This window comes from Phyllobates terribilis, unplaced genomic scaffold (assembly GCF_046119375.1).
Source record: "Phyllobates terribilis strain yellow unplaced genomic scaffold, ASM4611937v1 Scaffold_3__8_contigs__length_932513732, whole genome shotgun sequence".
In the NCBI taxonomy this organism is placed as follows: Eukaryota; Metazoa; Chordata; class Amphibia; order Anura; family Dendrobatidae; genus Phyllobates; species Phyllobates terribilis.
In genome coordinates, this window is record NW_027362763.1 from 859,245,619 (window position 1) to 859,267,788 (window position 22,170).

Here is a 22,170-nt window from a genome sequence, read left to right on the forward strand (position 1 = left end):
TGTGGGACAACTCCTTTAAATGTGCTACTGCGGTCAGCAGCATTGCTGGATTTGACTCCCACGGAGCACATCTAAGATGTAATTTGGCACTTGCAAAGGGAGCTGCCAGCAGCGGATCTTAATGATTTTCTTGGAGCATTCAGTGTGGCAGAACATTCCTCGGATAACTCATAACCTCCATGGTGAGGTGTAATTCTGGGGTTTTCTGCGAGTGATGCTCGTACACAATACTGAATATATATGTGTATTATATATATATATATATCTTTCTATCTATTGTATATGTTTCCATTCCGTTCATCATTTTCATATCAGTACCATGGCCATCTATCCTGTGATTTCCTGAATTTTGTGACTTTTCCCTCTTGGTGTTGCAATGTCAGTGTTGAGGCGTGTATATATTATATATACATAATGCAGTTATTGGCATACATTGCATTGCCCTCTCCTATGACACTACCAGAGCGCTAACACTTAGATACTCTGCTCCTCAGCATTTGGTGTAGCTCGGCCACAATAGAAATGGATACATTCCTGGGTGTGTGTCATGTTATGCACGCTGCAATAGTAATAAAGTTGCATGAAGGGAAAAAAAAAAACACACACTATTGCTCGGGCTGGGGACGGAGGCGTGGCTAGACACGCTAATCACGTGACAGTGGCAGGCAGCTCTTCTGTCCTCCCAGCAGCGCGCAGGCGCGGTGCGAGCCTCTTCCAACGGCCGCTGAGCGCAACTGTCGGGAGAGAACGCAGGGGAAAATAAACAACAACAATAATAACAACACCTGGGTGACACCGCGAGCGGCTTCCGGCCACAACACCGGCGCCTGCTGCTGCCGCCTGCCGGACACGGGAAGGCGGCCTGGGCGGCAGACAGAAGGGAGGGAGCCGGGGTGTCTCCGCTCACACGGCCGGCGGGGGCGCTGGGGTCTCCCTGTGACGCCTGCTCGCAGCCCTGCACTGTCCATGCACCGGGGCGGAGATGAGCTGCGGGTGATTCGGTTGTCTTTGGCGCTGTCAGGGCAGGATCAGCGGCCGCGGCCTCCTGTCTCCCCGGACACCCGGAGCGATCGTGGGGTGACTGGTCCTCCCTGCATGTGTGCGCACAGCTGTCATATGTGCAGGCAGCCGCCCCCCATCTGCCCGCACAGGGGCGCTGCGTGTCCCCTCCATATGCTGCCCCTGGTAGGGGGCGCCCTCTGCACGGACGATCGTCTGCCTTAAAACTGACCGCTGCTGCCTCCTCTTAAAGTGATCTGCTATTGTGGGCCGTGTGACAGCGCTCTGGACCAAGCCTCCCTGCGGGTCAGTGTGCTGCAGCCCCGCACAGCCATGCAGGCGCCCCAGCTCCAGTACGACTTCTTCAGCGAAGAGAATGCCCCCAAGTGGCGGAATCTGCTGGTCTCCTCCCTGAAGAAGGTAAGTCCTTCCTGATCTTTATGCCCCCCCCCCCGTCATAAACCTGCCGTATCCTCCGATAACCCACGCCATAAACCCGCCGTATCCTCCGATACCCCCCACGCCATAAACCCGCCGTATCCTCCGATACCCCCCACGCCATAAACCCGCCGTATCCTCCGATACCCCCCACGCCATAAACCCGCCGTATCCTCCGATACCCCCCACGCCATAAACTCGCCGTATCCTCCGATACCCCCCACATCATAAACCCGCCGTATCCTCCGATACCCCCCCTCCGTCATAAACCTGCCGTGACCTCCGATACCCCCCCTCCGTCATAAACCTGCCGTGACCTCCGATACCCCCCCTCCGTCATAAACCTGCCGTGACCTCCGATACCCCCCCTCCGTCATAAACCTGCCGTGACCTCCGACACCCCCCCTCCGTCATAAACCTGCCGTGACCTCCGACACCCCCCCTCCGTCATAAACCTGCCGTGACCTCCGACGCCCCCCCTCCGTCATAAACCTGCCGTGACCTCCGACGCCCCCCCTCCGTCATAAACCTGCCGTGACCTCCGACGCCCCCCCTCCGTCATAAACCTGCCGTGACCTCCGACGCCCCCCCTCCGTCATAAACCTGCCGTGACCTCCGACGCCCCCCCTCCGTCATAAACCTGCCGTGACCTCCGACGCCCCCCCTCCGTCATAAACCTGCCGTGACCTCCGACGCCCCCCCTCCGTCATAAACCTGCCGTGACCTCCGACGCCCCCCCTCCGTCATAAACCTGCCGTGACCTCCGACGCCCCCCCTCCGTCATAAACCTGCCGTGACCTCCGACGCCCCCCCTCCGTCATAAACCTGCCGTGACCTCCGACGCCCCCCCTCCGTCATAAACCTGCCGTGACCTCCGACGCCCCCCCTCCGTCATAAACCTGCCGTGACCTCCGACGCCCCCCCTCCGTCATAAACCTGCCGTGACCTCCGACGCCCCCCCTCCGTCATAAACCTGCCGTGACCTCCGACGCCCCCCCTCCGTCATAAACCTGCCGTGACCTCCGACGCCCCCCCTCCGTCATAAACCTGCCGTGACCTCCGACGCCCCCCCTCCGTCATAAACCTGCCGTGACCTCCGACGCCCCCCCTCCGTCATAAACCTGCCGTGACCTCCGACGCCCCCCCTCCGTCATAAACCTGCCGTGACCTCCGACGCCCCCCCTCCGTCATAAACCTGCCGTGACCTCCGACGCCCCCCCTCCGTCATAAACCTGCCGTGACCTCCGACGCCCCCCCTCCGTCATAAACCTGCCGTGACCTCCGACGCCCCCCCTCCGTCATAAACCTGCCGTGACCTCCGACGCCCCCCCTCCGTCATAAACCTGCCGTGACCTCCGACGCCCCCCCTCCGTCATAAACCTGCCGTGACCTCCGACGCCCCCCCTCCGTCATAAACCTGCCGTGACCTCCGACGCCCCCCCTCCGTCATAAACCTGCCGTGACCTCCGACGCCCCCCCTCCGTCATAAACCTGCCGTGACCTCCGACGCCCCCCCTCCGTCATAAACCTGCCGTGACCTCCGACGCCCCCCCTCCGTCATAAACCTGCCGTGACCTCCGACGCCCCCCCTCCGTCATAAACCTGCCGTGACCTCCGACGCCCCCCCTCCGTCATAAACCTGCCGTGACCTCCGACGCCCCCCCTCCGTCATAAACCTGCCGTGACCTCCGACGCCCCCCCTCCGTCATAAACCTGCCGTGACCTCCGACGCCCCCCCTCCGTCATAAACCTGCCGTGACCTCCGACGCCCCCCCTCCGTCATAAACCTGCCGTGACCTCCGACGCCCCCCCTCCGTCATAAACCTGCCGTGACCTCCGACGCCCCCCCTCCGTCATAAACCTGCCGTGACCTCCGACGCCCCCCCTCCGTCATAAACCTGCCGTGACCTCCGACGCCCCCCCTCCGTCATAAACCTGCCGTGACCTCCGACGCCCCCCCTCCGTCATAAACCTGCCGTGACCTCCGACGCCCCCCCTCCGTCATAAACCTGCCGTGACCTCCGACGCCCCCCCTCCGTCATAAACCTGCCGTGACCTCCGACGCCCCCCCTCCGTCATAAACCTGCCGTGACCTCCGACGCCCCCCCTCCGTCATAAACCTGCCGTGACCTCCGACGCCCCCCCTCCGTCATAAACCTGCCGTGACCTCCGACGCCCCCCCTCCGTCATAAACCTGCCGTGACCTCCGACGCCCCCCCTCCGTCATAAACCTGCCGTGACCTCCGACGCCCCCCCTCCGTCATAAACCTGCCGTGACCTCCGACGCCCCCCCTCCGTCATAAACCTGCCGTGACCTCCGACGCCCCCCCTCCGTCATAAACCTGCCGTGACCTCCGACGCCCCCCCTCCGTCACAAACCTGCCGTGACCTCCGACGCCCCCCCTCCGTCACAAACCTGCCGTGACCTCCGACGCCCCCCCTCCGTCACAAACCTGCCGTGACCTCCGACGCCCCCCCCTCCGTCACAAACCTGCCGTGACCTCCGACGCCCCCCCTCCGTCACAAACCTGCCGTGACCTCCGACGCCCCCCCTCCGTCACAAACCTGCCGTGACCTCCGACGCCCCCCCTCCGTCACAAACCTGCCGTGACCTCCGACGCCCCCCCTCCGTCACAAACCTGCCGTGACCTCCGACGCCCCCCCTCCGTCACAAACCTGCCGTGACCTCCGACGCCCCCCCTCCGTCACAAACCTGCCGTGACCTCCGACGCCCCCCCTCCGTCACAAACCTGCCGTGACCTCCGACGCCCCCCCTCCGTCACAAACCTGCCGTGACCTCCGACGCCCCCCCTCCGTCACAAACCTGCCGTGACCTCCGACGCCCCCCCTCCGTCACAAACCTGCCGTGACCTCCGACGCCCCCCCCTCCGTCATAAACCTGCCGTGACCTCCGACGCCCCCCCTCCGTCATAAACCTGCCGTGACCTCCGACACTCCATGTCCCACAGCCAATGGCAGAGCTGTTCTTTATTCCAGCCACTTAGATCACCGCTTTCATTTTTCAAACTGAGGTCAGAAAGTGAAAGACGTTATCTGATTGGTCACTGCAGGGAAACCAAACCATATTTCCTGTGATGTGTCTCTGACACAACTTGTAAGATTGACCAACACGTGACGATTGCAGGATTACATTGAACGGTTACTGTCATTAAACTTTAGTGTTTCCTATTTTGTAGGAACTTAAATTCCCTGTAGATCCATGGGGTCCCTGTCCTTAGAGACCACACAGAATGCCGAAAAGTCAGGGATGGACACCCTCTTTAAATCTCCTGCAGATCAGTGGGGGTCCTGGTTATGAGACCCACACTGATCTAAAAAAAAGACTGCTCAGCGGCACTCACCTTCTACCTGAGCGTGTGCAGAGGGAGGAGTGTGGGCTGAATACAAACTGTAAGACCTGGATTCTCTGAGCGCGCACTCTTCTGAGCAGTCTTTTTTTTTTTTTTCTAGATTGGTGTGAATCTCATGATCAGGACCCCACTCATCTGCAGGGAGTTTAAAAGGATATAAAAAAGTGTGTGGACTCAGCTCACCCATCAGATATATGTATGTTCCTGGCAGTCCACCCTGCTGAACACTGATAAAGCTTGGGAGTTCTCAAGCTTCTTTGTTTGAAGTGATGAAAAACTTTTTTTTTTAATCCAGCAAAGTGAATTAAAAGCAAAAAATTCTTCATTGTGACTTTATTGAAATACCATGGGCATAAAAAATACCTGACGCTTTTCGAGTCGTGATATATCTGCGATTAAGAGTCAGCCAGACTGGAAATGTAGATATTTTTTATGCCCATGTTACTATTTTAATGAAGTCACAATACTGTCCACCCCCCAACTAAATTTTTCGGCAAGCCATGCAGCTTGCCGATTCCTAATGGTGTATAATGCACACTTTGTTAGATTTCGGCTCCACTCGCTGTTTCTAGCGGCCGTCACGCTGCCGTCGGTGTGCGATACGCTTACTATAAGCTCACGTGCCGGCTGCAGCCACTTTATTCTATTGAGAAGCGGCAGAGACTCGGTCTGCACGCCACCGACTGCAAGCCAATCACACTTACGGCCCTGTGGTGACTGCTGGAACTGCAAGCGGAGCCGAGTCCTAACAAGGTGTGCATTATACCCCGTTAGTATTTGGCACACTGTGCGGCTTACCGAAAATATACTCTGGGTCGACAATCCCTTTATCATCCTATATAAAAAAAATGCTCTAAAGTTTAAATACACATAAATTTAATTACAGTTGTGACATTTTCCTGATATGTTTGCCTGGATGAGTATTTTTATGCTGGGGCTATATAGTGACTTTGGTCCTGCAGCATTAAAGGGGTTGTCTGGGACTTTAACACTGATGGCCTATGCTTAGGATAGGTCATCAGTGTCTGATCAGTGGGGCTGTAGCACCCGACAACATCGCCAATCAGCTGTTCCTGGTGTCGGTGCCCGGAACTGCTCAGTTGCAGAGCTACACTGCACAGCTCCGTCAACTGTATAGTGGCCCTTATTAAATAGGTCTCTTAGATCTGATGAGACTGGTGTGCTTACTGTGAAAACTTACATTAGAACGGCTGTATAATCCTTTTTGAAGGTTTCCCCTGTGGGATCGGAGCCGTAGTCTACATCCTCGTCCAATGCTCCAGTCACTTATTTCAGAGTTTGGCCTTTTCATCAGTCCAGCAAAACTAAATGGAGAGGTGGTCGCCCATTCTCACTACCTTTCTTTTCATACAAGGGACTTTGGACCCCTCTATTCGGGTTTGGTGGAGATCCTATCAAGGTGGGGGAGCAGCAATCGTACATATATTTATCAACGATCTACAAGATAAATTATATATCTAGTGAGCAAGTCCCTTTAAAGCTTGTCAACCTAAATCTGAGACTGCGTCAGTGGAGGGTCCCCCATCATTTATACCTTTGCCGGAAGCCTTTGAGGACACCCTTTTAGGAAACGATCACGTCACATTTGTAGGAAGTGCCTCAAGTATATATTTGGATAGCTCAAATTTTCTGTAGACTACAACATGTGCATGGGGTTTTTGGCCAAACATATAGTAAGAATGCACATTGGGGTAATATGTTTCACTGGTACATATCTGGATCCTTTTTGCATTATTGAGAACACTATATGTATCCGTTGGAACCTGCAGTATTTGTTTTAACATAAAAATGTCATAATTGTATTTTAATGCTACAGGTAAAGTGATTGTCATATGGGAGGGGAAGATCCGTGGCTAGTGTCAGTGCATGTTTCATTGGATCCTGAATTTTTGGGTTGTTTCTGTGTGATGTAGAGTGAATCAGTAAGTTGTAGCATCACGTTGTAGCTTATTGGATGAAAACTAATTTCTTGTTGCTTTTCATTCATTAGAATCTGAATTGTTATAACTAATGTGTCATAAATGTGTTTCTGTAGGGATTCAATCACTGGAACCCCAACAAATCTGAAAGCAGGGGGTCCGGTACCTTGTGTTATACATTTTTTCCCTATGACCACTACTCTTGTTCCTGTACTGACAGCTCATACTTCCCATAGAGAAATGGGCCACATATAATCCTTTTTTCATTTGTTGCCTCTGTTCTGAAAATGAAAGCTTTGTCATAGCCGACATAAAACCCAGCGTTAAGACTTGGACTATAAAGCCTCATTAAGGCGTCCATTATTCACAGATATTACATATACCTATTAAATCTATGGGGCTGTTCACGTGGCATTTTTTTTTTTAAACAATGTGTCCACAAAAAAATGAGACTTGTTTATTTTGATTTGAATCCGGATCAGAATCACCTGTAAAGTTGAGAGGTCATGTAGGAGTCAGACGCTCCTGATTCATTAAGAGGTGCATGCAAAATTTTGAGCAAATTCTGGCAAAATTGCTTTAATTAATTGAGGCCTATGTCTTTGTCCCATAATAAATAAATATATAATGATAGATATATATTTTTTGCTTCAATTTATTCAGAAGTCAAATTTGGAGCATTATTTTCTTTCAGAAATGCTTTAAAGTGAACCTGTCACCAAGAAAATGCAGCGACCATGTTGTAGAGCAGGAGGAGCTGAGTAGATTGATATATAGTTTTGTGAGAAAAGATTCAGTATACCCTGTGATTAACCATTTAATCCTCTGCTCATTCTGGGATTCTCAGGACCACCCAGTAGACCGATAAGTGATTGACAGCTACATTTGTGTGCACACTTATACAAAGAAAGCTGTCGGTCTCTGGTGGGACCGGTCACTGGACTAAATATCTCAGAGCAGAGGATTAAATAAGATCACAGGTTATACTGAACCTTTACTCCCAAAACTACATATCAATCTTCTCTGCTTCCCCTGCTCCATAACATGGTGCCTGATTGGACTGCATATTCATGGTGACACTTTCCCTTTAAGACATGTTGCAGGTTTTTCCACAAGAGGAAAAAACACCACAAATCTAAATTCACATAAAAAAACAAACTGTGTAAACATCGAAAATCCACATAAAAACCGCTTAATACACTGAAATGTTATAGCTTTAAATAAGCTTCCAATTCTGTACATTAAGAAAACACATCTAAGAGACTGTTTTTTTTTTTTTGTTTTTTTACATTTTTCTCATGGAAAAAGAAGCAACATGTCCATTCTTGAGGAGTTTCCAGATTTGACTGCTAACTTAATTACAGCTGAAATAAAAACATTGGGTCAAAAATGCACCAAAAAACATATAACAAGGATTTTTTTTTTTTAGCCTGAAAACTCAGTGTGAACATACCCATTGGGTGACTTAAGTTGTATATAATTCAGATTTGTGTTAGATTTTCGCTCCTTAATAAATGGTGTACGTTCTACTCTGAACTGATAATTTTTAGACTTTTAGCGTTGCTCCAGTTTGTACCGGGGGGCGTAATGACTTCACTGTGGTGACAAATGGGTCCATGATATTTGGCCTCTTGCGTTATGCAAAAATGAAACGTTCTGAATCTGATCATGTTTTTCATACGTGTGGTGCTGACTCATACGAGCCTCTTTCCATTTCCAAAATCCTTCTATGTTCCAGTTATGTGATAAAACTCTTTTTTGGGAAACCCCCTATAACGCTCATTGCACTCAGATCAATCAGCGTTCCTTCCCTCTGCTTCTTAGTTCCTTTTGTGATGCCTTGGGGACAGTACACATTGTTGCTTGCATGTGGGCTGATGTAATCCTGTGTAATCCTTTAACGTTTATCTCACTTTTTAATATGTGATACTTAACTTTTACTGTGCGTCTCCTCTAATACTTCCTGATACGTTTTATCTACACTGATGCATTGAAACAAATCCCCAGAACAGGAGACTGTGTTGTGCTGTGGATTTCGCTGTTGAAGGATTCCTAGACTGATACGTTATAGGTCAATTCCAGATGTGAGAAGTACTAGATCTGTGATCTGAGCAACAATACTGACATTCACTGAACGCAAAGATCTTAAGAAGTTGTTCTAATATGCTGTCTGATGAAGGCACAGCACAGCCGCTCACTGAAAACTTTGACATTTCAGAACTTTTGATTGATGGGAATTTAGGTGCTAAGACCTTAAAGGGAATCTGTCACCCCCTGGGACTTATCTGACCTCTAATATGGCCATACGGGTGATAGAAATGTAAATCTATACCTACCTGTATGTCCCATATTAGAGGTCTTGTTGCTGTGAAATGTCTTTTTATTCAATGAAGTTTCTGATACTTGCAGGCCGGGGGGGGTACTGGAAGAAATCCCCACCTCCTGTGTGAATTACAATGCTTCCCTCCTCCTCTGCATGTCACAGTGCCTGGATTTGGCTTCTGCAACTGCACATCACAGGGCACTGTGACGTGCAGGGGAGGGGGGAAACATTGTAATTCCCACAGAAGGTGGGATTTCTTCTGGGCCCCGGGCCAGCAACCATCACAAACTTCATTGAATAATAAGACCTCTAATATGAGGCATACAGGTAGGTATAGATTTACATTTCTATCACCTGTATGCTCATATTAGGGGTCAGATAAGTGCCAGGGGTGACAGATTCCCTTTAAAACCAGGAAGCAAAAGTGCTCAACCAAATGTTGCTCTCCTCCCAGACTGAAGAGGGTATCAGTAGAAAGTCTATGGCGCCCTCCATCTTGCTAGAGAGCAGTACTCGGTCTGTGTCATGCAGATGTCAGTGTTTTTTTTGGGTGTATGAGAAAAATGGACCGTTTCATCACCGACTTTCAACAGTTTTATTTCACTGATGAGTATAAAAAGTAACTTTCTCCATCTTCTATCAGTCATTGGAAAACAGACAGCGGATGGCGTCTGAGGGCTGTCCAACTTTTCACGGTCCCATAGTCTTGCATTGACACTCGGATCCACATTGGACTCGTCTCCGCGATTTTGCTTGGACTACTCGGTCCAAGGAAAATATCTGATATATAATCTGCTCCATAAACCATCATAGGTACCTGTGTTATCTGCGACAAAAACAGATCGCGCTCATAAGTAACAAAAACAAACTGACGTGTGAATGAGCCTTAAAGGGATATTCCCATCTCCAAGATCCTCTCCCAATATGTAGTAGGTGTAATAATAGTAATGTTAGTAAATATCTCCAATTAGAAATGTAGTATAGTTTTCAGATTCGCTTTCCTCATGTGCAGGGCATTGCAGGACCTTAGGTATCCATGGTTATGACCACTAGCAACTAGCTAGCTAACACTATATCATTGGTCGTAACCATGGATACCTACGGTCTTGCACATGAGGAAAGACGCAGCGAATCAGAAAAACTATATTACATTTCTAATTGTAAGTATTTGCTGCTATTACATTTACTACATGTTGGGATAGGAACTTGGAGATGTGAATACCACTTTAATACTACTTCATCTTAGTTTTAATGATTGGTAGTGGTCTGAGCTCTCCGAAGCCCCCAGTAATCAAAACTTCTGACATGTTAAAAGTGCAGTTATACTAAATGCCGACCCGTAAGCTGCCCTGAGATTTCTGCTCTGGGTGCAGCAGATCCAGAGCAAGACTAGTCCCATTGTTATTGACGTCTTATCTGTCCAAAATAAGTGACATGTCGCTTCTTTCTACATCGTTTTCTTTTTCCTTCAGCCGTGCTGTTAGATCTGCATAGAAATGCTCTGTTATTTATGAAGAAGCTTACAGAACGCTGATTTCCGTACATCATGTCGTGTTGTTGTCGACCCCTTATCGGCGTCTAACCTAGAGCTAGAAGCATCTGTGCCTAAAAATTGGCTTTCTTGGACGAGTCCTATCTGTTGCTTTCACGGATATTACTCGTACCTATGCTATTCTATGGCTCTGCACATGTCTGGTTTTGTTTTTGGATGTATAAAGCCTATGGGAAGGTTTCTGAGTCTCGAAAGTCCAGAAAAATATTAGACCCCATGATCTTTACTTGATCTTCTGTTCTGAGAAACCTTTATACACAATAGATGTGTGAAAAATCTCATCCAGCCTTTATATAGGTTTTTCTATTGTCCTTTTATCTTGGTGAGTGACTGTAGCGCTTTCATGGTGAGGTCTTTTTATTCTCTCCTATGAATTATTGGATATGAGACAATGCTGACGGCTCATGCACTGGTGAGATCATGCCATGAGGAATTGAGCGTTTGCATTGCAGTTCTGCATGTCTCCCACCTAAGCACATTGTAAAAAGCAATGAATTACATGCATGGAGATACCAGGGCCAATCCAAAATGACTAGTGATCGCAGCACTGACTGTGACGAGTACGATTTTTGGCCATAATAAAATTGAAATGCGTTTAGTAAAGTGCTTACAGGTGGACTGTTTTCTGCTTGCCAGCTATTTTGATGAGTAGTAGTAATTTCAAAGCATATTTATATCCACAGCTAAATGCCTTGTCAATTGTATGTCTTTTCCTGATGTTAGATTGTCACTTTTTTTTTTAAATTGTTATCCGGCATATCAAAAATAAAATGAGTTGTGAGATGGAAAACATCATGGCTGTTTTAGACGTTGAGTTTAAAGATAAAAAATGTGCACAAATGTCTGCTGATATTTAGGCTTAGGCCGGGGTCCCACTAGTGTATGGCATCGGATCCGATATGCTAATGACATTCGGCTCCTACTCTGCTGCGAGCGGGGGAGACGAATGTCCATTCTCCGGTCCTCTCACACATAGAGGATCGCAGCACAGCTGTGGCGGAGACAGAGAAAGTAATTTCTCCATCTCCTTTGTTGCCGGTGTCTGGTATCACACGGCACTCGGGTGATATCCGAGTGCAGTGTAATGTTTCACACGCACCCATAGGCTTATATGGGTGCATGCGATCCGAATGCAGCATGCTGCGGTTTTTTTTCCAAACCGATCGACACTGGGAAAAAAAAAAAAAACGCCTTTTAGCACACACCCAACCCATGGGACTAAATTGGTCCGAATGCAATCCTATTTATTTATTTTTATCGGATTGCATTCGTCCGACTTTTTCGCAAGTGAGAGCGAGCCCATACAATGGTTTTCTGCTAAGATGGGTCCTTGGAATAGGTCATCAGTAACAGATCGGTGGCCTGCCGATACCTGCTCACCCTATGATCAGCCATTTTGAGCTTGGGTACATGGTGCATTTTAGGTTGTCTGAGTGGCTGCTCCTGCTTAGCTGCCATTCATTTGATTAGGAGCTGATCTACATGGCCTGTGAGCCGCCACCAAACCGATGACAACGCTGCGGCATTCTGCTCCTGCGTGGTTTTATAGTCGCCTGTTCCTAGAGGTTATAACAGCTGATTGGGGGGGGGGGGGGGGAGTAGGGTGTTGATGATTTATCCCTTTTAGGAATACATGGCAAAATGTGATCACACAACATTCAGGCTGCAAATGTATTGCCAGTCGCATCTCGCAGTAACAGTATCTGTGCAGTAGACCAGCAGGGTTGGATTTTTGCAGGCTATCAGGGCACTGTGTTTTTGTCTTGGCTTGCCTTGCTACATCAGTAAATACCCAGATTTCATAATTGATGAACAGTAGTAATGGGATATATATATATATATATATATATATATATATATATATATATATATATATATATATATATATATATATATATATATATATATATATATATATATATATATATATATATATATAATGTGTATGTATGTATGTTCCTTTTAAATTCTTTTGTTTGTTTTTATTTGACACACTAAAGAACATTTCCTGATACTGCTATTCTTTCAGATGATTTGACTATGAAATCACAATGCAGCTTGTGCGGTATAAAAGGGGTTTTCCAGCCAGGAACAGAATGTTCTCCACTAATAACAGATGTAATATCTTACCGATCGCTCACCATCCAATATGTCTCGGGTCCTGCTTCACACGTCCGTTTTTCACAGTCCAAGTATGGACCGCAGTGTACGGACTGACGGCGGGTCTCGTAACCTGAACTCAACATTCCCATAGTCCTATATCAGGTGGTCAATTTTGGGTCTGGAGACCCGTAGCAGTCTGAACTCGGGCCGTGAAAATGGATGTGTGAAACTGACCTTAGGATAGGTCATCAATATCAGGTTGGTTAGTGGTGACACCCGTCATTATCGCCTTTCAGCTGCCAGCATCTCCCTGCAGTCTCAAGATATAAACAGCGGGATGAGGCGAAACGCCACCTCCATAACACTGTGTAGTTGCAGTTCTTAGGTGCTGCAGAACAGTTTCATTCATTTGACTAAAGTCTGTTCTACAGTACCCATGAGCAGCCATTGCAGGGTGACCGAGCAGTGGTGTTCTATCCCGTCACACTGCTTCCATCAGCTGATTGCAGCTCCTGCAGCAGTCGGATCAGTGGGGGGGTCCGTGGGTATTGGCCCCCTAACTGATCTGATATTGCGGTCTATCCTTAGAATAAGTCCTCAGTATATCAGTGTTGTGAAAGACACCTTTGGCCTTGCATATGGTGAAAAACTGCTAAAATCTGTTACACAGCCATGCTTTACCAGAATAGCAATTACATAACCTACAGGTATATTTTCATCTTCGCATTTATGGAATATTCACAAATCGCCTCCAAGAGTTTGACTTGGTGAGGCAGCCACCGGTCATTGCAGTCCGGCAGTGAATAAATGGAGAGGAGGCCACGTATGTGCGCCGCACTGCAAATTGAGAGTCATGGATACAGCGGAGAATGCTTTCTTGGTCTAATCTGTCTAACAAAAGAAAATGGTAAAATATATTATTTTGATACATTAAAAGCCATATATAGGAAATCACTGATTAAATACATCAATATCCTAAGGGTTATTCACTGGAAGGGCAGATTAGGAGAAAACTAAAGCAAAGATACCACGGTACTTTCCCTATGATACCCTAGAGGAAGCCCTACCTAGCCGCGGAGGTTGGCACCCTAAGCAACGCAAGAATGACGCCACCGCTTGTCATCATCTAGCCCTAATGATACCTAGACAAACCATACACAATCGTAATATACCGATACCTTTTAAGATGATAAAATAATAGATAATTTAAAGGTAGATAATCATTCAATGGTAGCCACATATATGGTCGTTATCCAATATTGGGCCTTAGTTTCACTGGACCAGATATATTAAAAATATGTAGGTGTCCTATGTATGGCCACATGTCAAAAATGACCACAAATATCACTTTTCCTACTAGATGCAAACGGTTTTCTGGATACAGCATTTGGTCCCTACCGTAAGAGGTCAAATGTAGCCCCAGTTTACTGTCAAATTCATATCAAATAAGGGAATAAGAAAAAGATGAATACACTTCCCTTAGTGTCCATCTATGACAACGTTCTCAACGCGTTTCCCCTCCAGATTGCGGTTCATCAGGAGTCCAGAGGGAGGGACTAACAGGAATCCGTGACACAGATCTTTTGATACTGGTGTTTTGGCTAACTCCCATAGAAGTGAGCAGAGGCCGATACGCACTTTCTCCACCTAGAAGAGACCTCCTGCTGATCGGGGGTTTGGAGACGGGCACTTACGCCAGGCATCTATGGAAAATTCAGTGGATATACCGTAAATGTCCAAGATGGGAATACCCCATTAATTGCCCTTTTTATTTGTTGTATTTATAAATGCCTTGCTTTTTTCCTTTGCTCTATAAATTGAGAAATACTTCTTTTTCTTCCTTTCCATTACCTTCTTTCCCTTCAGTGCCATATGTGCATTATACTTCCTCCCTATATTTTAATGAAATCCAAATGTGCCCACCTCCTACAGATTCACACTTGAGTAATATTTCCTAGGAAAACGCCTGCCGTCGAATGACTTTATTACCAGGTCCGCTATGATTCTGCACAGATTAGGAGTCGCATCGTCTTTCATGGGACTAGGCAAGTGCAACTAAAGCCATATTAACAAAAAGAGCAAGTGCCCATATCTAATTTCTCAACCGCGAGGCGTCAATCTGTTGACTCATAACATAAAGGACATTTTTTTTTCTGCTCCTAGCAGCACATGACCTGGCATTTTCCATGAAGCTTTGTTAGAAAGTCCAGGCAGATCAAGTGAATCTGGAGCGCTGACTAATGTTCAGAAATATTCCTCTAATGTTTGTATTTTCCTCCTCTTTAGGGGTACATAGGCAAAATAATGCAATTTGAACAGAAGCTTTTTTCCAAAATATGTACATAAAATATAAGGTTTTAAGACGCTCATTCTCCTTTTCTGCAAGACAGTATTGATGAAGTGTTCCTGTATGCAGTAGATATAAAAATAACTTTTTTCCGTCATTAATGTCACCCATAATCTGTACAATGGAAAAATAAACTGAAATCTATTCAGGTGGAAAAGTACAAATGACAACTAAAATATTGTGGTTGCATAAATATGTAAGCCCCTATAAACTTCTACTTTGAATGCTGTCATAAATTCAAAGGGCACATCAGCAGTCTTTTTGGGTAGGAGTCTATCAGCATGGGACATCTAAAATTGGCAAACTGCTGAAAGATGAAACTCCTCCTCAGCTTTTCAGTAGAGGCCTGAAGGTGATTTTGCAAATTTGACTGATATTTGGAACTGTTAATTCTTTCCACCTTGACTAAAGCCCCAGCCTCAAAGCATAATGCTGCTTCCATCATACTTCACTGTGGGTATGGTGTTCTTTTGTTGATACGCAGTGTTGGCTTTATGCCAAAAATACCTTATGAAATTATGGCCAAAAAGTTCAGCATTGGTCTCATCAGACCATAACACATTTTTCCAAAAGCTTTTGGCAGGCTTGATGTAGGCTTTGGCAAAACATAGCCGGGCTTTAAAATGTTTTTTTTTTTTTCTTTTTTGTAAGAAAAGGCTTCAGTCTTGCCACCGTACCACACAGGCCAGATATGAAGAATACAGGAGATTGCTGTCACATACAGTACTTGCCAGAAATTTCTGCGGCTCCTTTAATATTGCTGTAAGACTCTTACCAACCTCCTGGACCAATTTTCTTGTGTTTTCATCAATTTTTGAGGGATGTCCAGTTCTAGGTAATATATATATTTTTTTGTGCCAATTTTAAGCCACTTCTTGATGACAATCTTCAGTGGTCCATAGTATAAATAATGCCTTGTAAAAAAAAAAATGTAAACCCCTTTTACAACTTTCTACAAGGAGATCTCTATTCTATGTTGCAAGCTGTTTACTGACCATGGCTTTTACTGTAAATTGCAACTAAGAAAATGTCAGGAAAAAGCTCCTATAATATCTAACCTTTATTAGGTGTTAATCACAATTTAAACGATTGCCGCTGTGTACTGACTACTATTTTACATGAGTTTAAGGGTTGCAGTCAGACGGCCATATAACACTGACAGATGAGCACATCGCAATGCTCGGACTGGCCGGCGGCTCTCCTGACCCGAGCGTGACCGTCTATATTTCTGTGCAGCTGTCATACTCTGGGTCAGGAGAGCAGACGGTCAGCCCAAGCAGTGCGACACGATAGTTGTCCATGTTATACGGCCATCTGATTGTGCCCTAAATGTGATTTGGCTTATTCTGAGCACAATCACATCCTCGGTTACACTGTGTGCACAGTTATTAGGCAATTTGTATTTTTGATGATTTTATTATTGAACAACTACAGTGTTGTCTGTCAACCTAGAAGGGTATGAAATATGAAACCTGAATATTTAAGAAAGTGAGGTTTTGTCTTAGGAGAATATCTGTGTACAGAATTACTGGGCAACTAAATGAAAAACGTAAATTTTCTCTTCCCAGAATAATAGCCAAACAACTCAAAATGTACAAAAATACTTGACATTTCCATAAAAACTATAAGTGACTAATAGGGTTTCAGTGACCCTTCCTTCTTTTCAGTAACAGTCATAATAAGTCTTCCATCCATGGAATCTGTCAGTAATCAATTTTTTGGTCGGCACCAACCACAGTATCCCAGATACTGTTCAGAGAGGTGTACTAGTTTCCTTCACTGTAATTCTCCCGTTTTTAAGAAGGGTTCACAAGTTCTCAATATGGTTTAGGTCAGGTGTGGAAGGGGCCATGTCAGATGCAGACTACCACTGCTTGAAGAAATTGTCATCTAAAAACTGGCCGTAGGTTTGGGAGTTGATTTGGAGTCTATCTTCTGTTTTAGACGTGGATGTCTGTGATCGTTACTGGGGACATGGTCCGTCAAGTCACTCTCATTTCATCAGTCCATAAAACCTTTTACAAATTTGTCTTGAGATATTTCTTGGCCCAGTCTCGATGTTTCAACTTCTGTGTCTTGTTCGGTGATGGTCTGATTTCAGCCATCCTTACCTCAGCCGTGTCTGAGTTCTGACTACTTTGTACTTTTGGACACTCCGGGGAGTTTGCTGTTCTGGAATATGACAGCCCTGGAGGGTAATGGGTTCCTGGTCGCTTCACGTGTTTCTTCTTGAATCTTTGGCAGTTAATGTGCTTCTTTTTTTTTCTCAATGTTTTTTGTGACCCTGTTGAAATTGCTAAGATGTTGGGGCATGATCACCGAACCATGTTGCAAATAGTTGAGTATTGCATCCCTCTGCAAGACTTTTTATAATTTTTGGCTTATTACAGTCGTTGAAATTTTTTTGGGGCACATTTTTACTTGAGACAAAAAAACGCTACCTAACAATTCTTCACTCTTTTTTAATAATGGAAATGCAATATTTCCATGTCACATTGATATCAACATCATCCATTGATATATCTGTGATCGGGTGGGCATATTCACTTATGTGGGTTCAGACATTTTCGTCCTTGGGTAAATCATAGAAATGTGATAACGATCAGAATTCTGGAGATATCATAGTCCTGTTTTGTGTTTAGTTGGATGAAAGTATATTCTGAAATTGTCACATGTTTTTTCCACTAGGAGGGTCCTGTGGGGAAATGACACGAATTAGCTTTGTCTCTCACCCGTATTCCTTACATACACTAATCCATCCTCTCCCCAGCTGACCACTAGGGGTGTGGGTGAGACTCTTTATAATGTCTCCTTCAGAAGCCTTGTTATCAGACCCTATTAGAAGCAGTGTGTATTGCAGTTCTGTCTACAAAGAAGTGCTTACCGATATAAGGTTTTTTGATTTATCTCTTTTTATCTTGCACTGTTTGCGTTTATGCATCTTTTTTATTTTAACTTTTTGTAACATTGTAAGCACCGTACCTTTTTTCGTATAGTAAATCTGAAATGTAATTGCTCTAATAATATGTTCACACGCAGATGCCTTTTTTTTATTTCTGGAGTAAAAATGTTGCATTCAGTCAATTTTTCAGCATTTTCACAGCGGTGTCTTTTTTTTTTTTTTTTTGGGTGCAGATTACTTGTGTACTTTTATCTACAGTACTTGTTTAACAAAGTTATCTTTATTCACCTTTTGCGTTTTTTGCAGCTTGTTTTTCACCTTCTCATTGCGCTCTATGGGTGCAAAAATGCTAAAAGAATTGATTTGGTGCAGATGTAAGAAACGCTGCTGTTCTCAAGTTCAGGGGGGAAATAAGGGTGTTCATGAAATTTCTGAAATCTCAATAGTTTTCGCTGCTACTGTAAAAAGCAGATTTTAATTTGCATTAAAAAAACTTTGCATATGAACATAATAATATAAACGTACCCACAGTCACGAAGAGGGAAAGCATAGCTTGGTTGTGTTACCATATGGATGCCAGAAGTGTACCTCTTGGGTAAGCTATGCAACGTGTATTCTAGTGTAATACCCAGGGCAGGCATCTTGTGTCACGGATGTGTCAGATGTGATAGTCGCCCTGCAGTTGGTTGCAGAAGATCTTTGTTTGGCATTACAGACACCACCTTAGCTGTTTCACTCTGGGACCCAGCAGCTACCTCCCTCCTGCTCTAATTGACGCCCTTGCCTGGGTGTTTAAATAGTTTCACTTTGCTACAGGGCGGTGCCGGTGCACATGTTTCCTTGTGAATGCTTGGAGCGAGTGCAGTCTGTTTACTTCCTCTCTGGTGCTAGGAGGATGTGTGTGTGTGTGTGTGTGTGTGTGTGTGTGTGTGTGTGTGTTATCTCTCTGAAGTTGGCTCAAGCGAAGTTATTTTTCCCCCGTGTCTGTCTATCTTGTTGTTGTTAGTGGGGATCGACTAGTGCTCATCCTCCCTTCCTTTTCCAGGGCCAAGCGCTAGGAAAATACAGGGATAGGTTCTTGTGCGGCGATTGGTGAAGAACCAATATAGGGACGGTAGGTGAGACATTGTGATATCAGATCAGCCTAGGAGGTCTCCACTCCCCTCTTTCCCTAGAGTCTGGGCTCTCTTCCCTTCTTCCCTTTGTATTGCACTTAGTCTTTCCCACACCTTGCGTGACACCTTGCTTGCCTATCAAAACGGAGTGATGGCAGCAGGAAACTTGGTGTAGATGTGAGAACTGTCCGAGGGGTGCGCTCGGCCCATTGTCAGCTTACTGCGATAGGTAAGTTTAATGTGAGAAGTGAAGCCCCCCTTTTACAGTCTCATCCGAGTCACATGTGCAGTGAGTGGGCGGTGTTCATGACATCCATCCATGAAATCCCTGCATTTTCAGCGCTGACCTCCGGGCCTGTAAATTGCATAAAAGGAGCACTGTAATGCTATTGCTGGCGCCCCTGCATGGTTCCCTTTCCCTCTCCATGTAGGGAAAACCTGCAAACTCACTGCCCTGGCCACGCTTCCTGGTCCCCAGCGTGCTCCCTTCCTCATGGTGTGCACATAGTAAAATGCCCCCAGCTAATGGCTGGGAGGCATTTAGTATAAAAGGCACCCTCCCCAATAGGGAAGTGCCGAAGCAACATAGAATCATTAGGTAGTGTGGTAGTTTACTAATGAGTTGTAAGGTCCCCTGGTCCTTGTGTGACCAGTGTCCTGAACCTGTAGTCCCTGGTCCGTGTGCTTCCAGTACCTGAATCTGTATCGGAGACCCGTGTGTCTAAATGTTTTCCTCTCCGAGTATTCCGTGTATTCAGACTGTCTTACCAGTCTCTGAATCAGCCCTGTCTTAGTCTGTGTCATTAACTGTTCTACCTGTGAACCTGAACCTAGTAGCTTGAACGGAGCCTGAGTCCTGTCCGTGACTGCATACCTCAGCAGCTGCAGTATCGGGGACTGCCTAGGAGTGGTACCTAGCGGCTAGCCTGACGCCACCATCAGGAGCTCCAGTGAACACCAGGTAGCCGCTTAGCCACTCCCCTTCTAGGTAAGCCCGGCCTCGTGGCACAGTGGGTCCACAAACCACGTGCGCCACCTGCGTGCATTTGGCTATATATATATATAATATTAATTATAATATATTTTTTTACAGCACATCCCACAACACCTTGAATTCCTATTTCTGTTCCTCCAACCATTCCTGAACAGTGTGGCAAGGTGGACGATTACGCAGAAAGAGGCCATGAAGCCAAGATTTCCCAGCAGCATATTGCCCAGAACCTCACAATATTTAGTGTGCATCCTGATGCCGTTCTGTGTATTCCATACTGACCCTTACTTACTGATACTTACTTTTTTTTTTACAAAACTAATAGCTAGTAATTTTCAGCTAGAAAAACTTTTTTTTTTTTTTAAAAATGAAGATTCTGCTCCTAAATCCACATGAAAAACTGCTTCAAATACACTTTCAAAAAGCTTTCTATTCATAGTGATGGGAAAACTTGCCTATAGTGCCCATACAGGTGCATCTCATAACTTTTTGCTGAAATTCTAATTTAAATTTATTTCAGTTCTTCAATACAAAAAGTGAAACTCATATATTATATGGAGTCACTACAAACAGAGTGATCTATTTCAAGTGTTTATTTCTGTTAATGATTATTGATTACAGCCAATGAAAACACAAAAGTCATTATCTCAGTAAATTAGAATACATTATAACAACAGCTTGAAAAATTATTTTAAAATCCGAAATGTTGGCTTACTGAAATGTATTGTTGGGTCTGGTGTCTCTCATCTTCCTCTTGACAATACCCTATAGATTCTCTATGGGGTTAAGGTCAGGCGAATTTGCTGGCCAATCAAGCACAGTGATACTGTTGTTTTTAAACCTGGTATTGGTACTTTTGGCAGTGTGGACAGGGGCCAAGTCCTGCTGGAGAATGAAATTTCCATCTCCTAAAAGCTTGTCGGCAGAGGGAAGCATGAAGTGCTCTAAAATTTACTTGTAGACGGCTGCTCTGACTTTGGTCTTGATAAAACACATTGGACCTATACAAGCAGATGACATGGCACCCCAAACCATCACTGATTGTGGAAACTTCACACTAGACCTCAAGCAGCTTGGATTGTGTGCCTCTCCACTCTTCCTCCAGACTCCAAATGAAATGCAAAATTTACTTAGTGTCAATGACTGCCTTCTGGACATCTGTCAAGTCAGCAGTCTTCCCATGATTGTGGAGCCTACTGAAACTGACTAAGGGACCTTTTTAAATGCTTAGGAAGCCTTTGCAGGTGTTTTTTGTTAATTATTCTAATTTCCTGAGATAATGACTTTTGTGTTTTCATTGGCTGTAATCCATAATCATCAACATTAACAGAAATAAACACTTGAAATAGATCACTCTCTTTGTAATGACTCTATATAATGAGTTTCACTTTGTATTGAAGAACTGAAATAATTTAACTTTTTGATGATATTCTAATTTAGTGGGATGCACCTGTATATTCTATAGCGCTTTACAGACACAATCACTGTCCGCATTGGGGCTCACATTCTAAAACACACTCCAAAACGCTCATTTTACAGCCTTTTTAAGGGCACTCTGGGCATGAGTTTTCATGAAATCACAGCCACATTGTTTGAACTGTTAAATTTTCTGCACAAAGGAAAAAAAAATGCTACATGGGAACATGGCCCTAGGCAGTTGGAGATGTGCAGTGCATTCTGACCTTAGTTTGGCCCGTTTTCTACCCCTTCGCCTGGTTTTGGTTAATCGCTTTACTTTTTCTCCCATGATTTTCTTCTTGTTGTGGTATTTCCCTTTGGGCTTCATCCACTTCATCATTTATATTATTGGAGCCACAATGCTGCTCTGGATCTGCCCCACGGAGGCCGGACACCAGTGCCGACATTTCTTGTACATTGATAACCATGTCTATTTTAGCAATATTGCGTTGTTGTGTTTCTTTAACTTGTCCATCCCTGGGTCTCCACAGTAGGATCCATGTCAGAAATGGTACACTGCTGTATCCCAGATGTTGATGCATCCACACACTGTGATTTTCATATACGTTTGTGTTCTATATTCACTTTAGATGCCTCCTTGCTTCCTCTCTTTACTCCTACAGCAATACTC

At 45.4% G+C, this 22,170-nt stretch overlaps 1 protein-coding gene across 1 annotated transcript in view; it reads left to right on the forward strand.

Annotated features, from left to right (window-relative positions):
- The first annotated feature begins 642 nt into the window (after positions 1 to 642).
- SOS1 (SOS Ras/Rac guanine nucleotide exchange factor 1) overlaps positions 643 to 22,170 on the forward strand; it is a 104,590-nt gene continuing 83,062 nt past the window's right edge. The window contains exon 1 of the mRNA XM_073672566.1: positions 643 to 1,419. Within this exon, the coding sequence (XP_073528667.1) occupies positions 1,333 to 1,419 (87 nt within the window). The 5' untranslated portion in view covers positions 643 to 1,332. The remainder of the gene's footprint in view (positions 1,420 to 22,170) is intronic.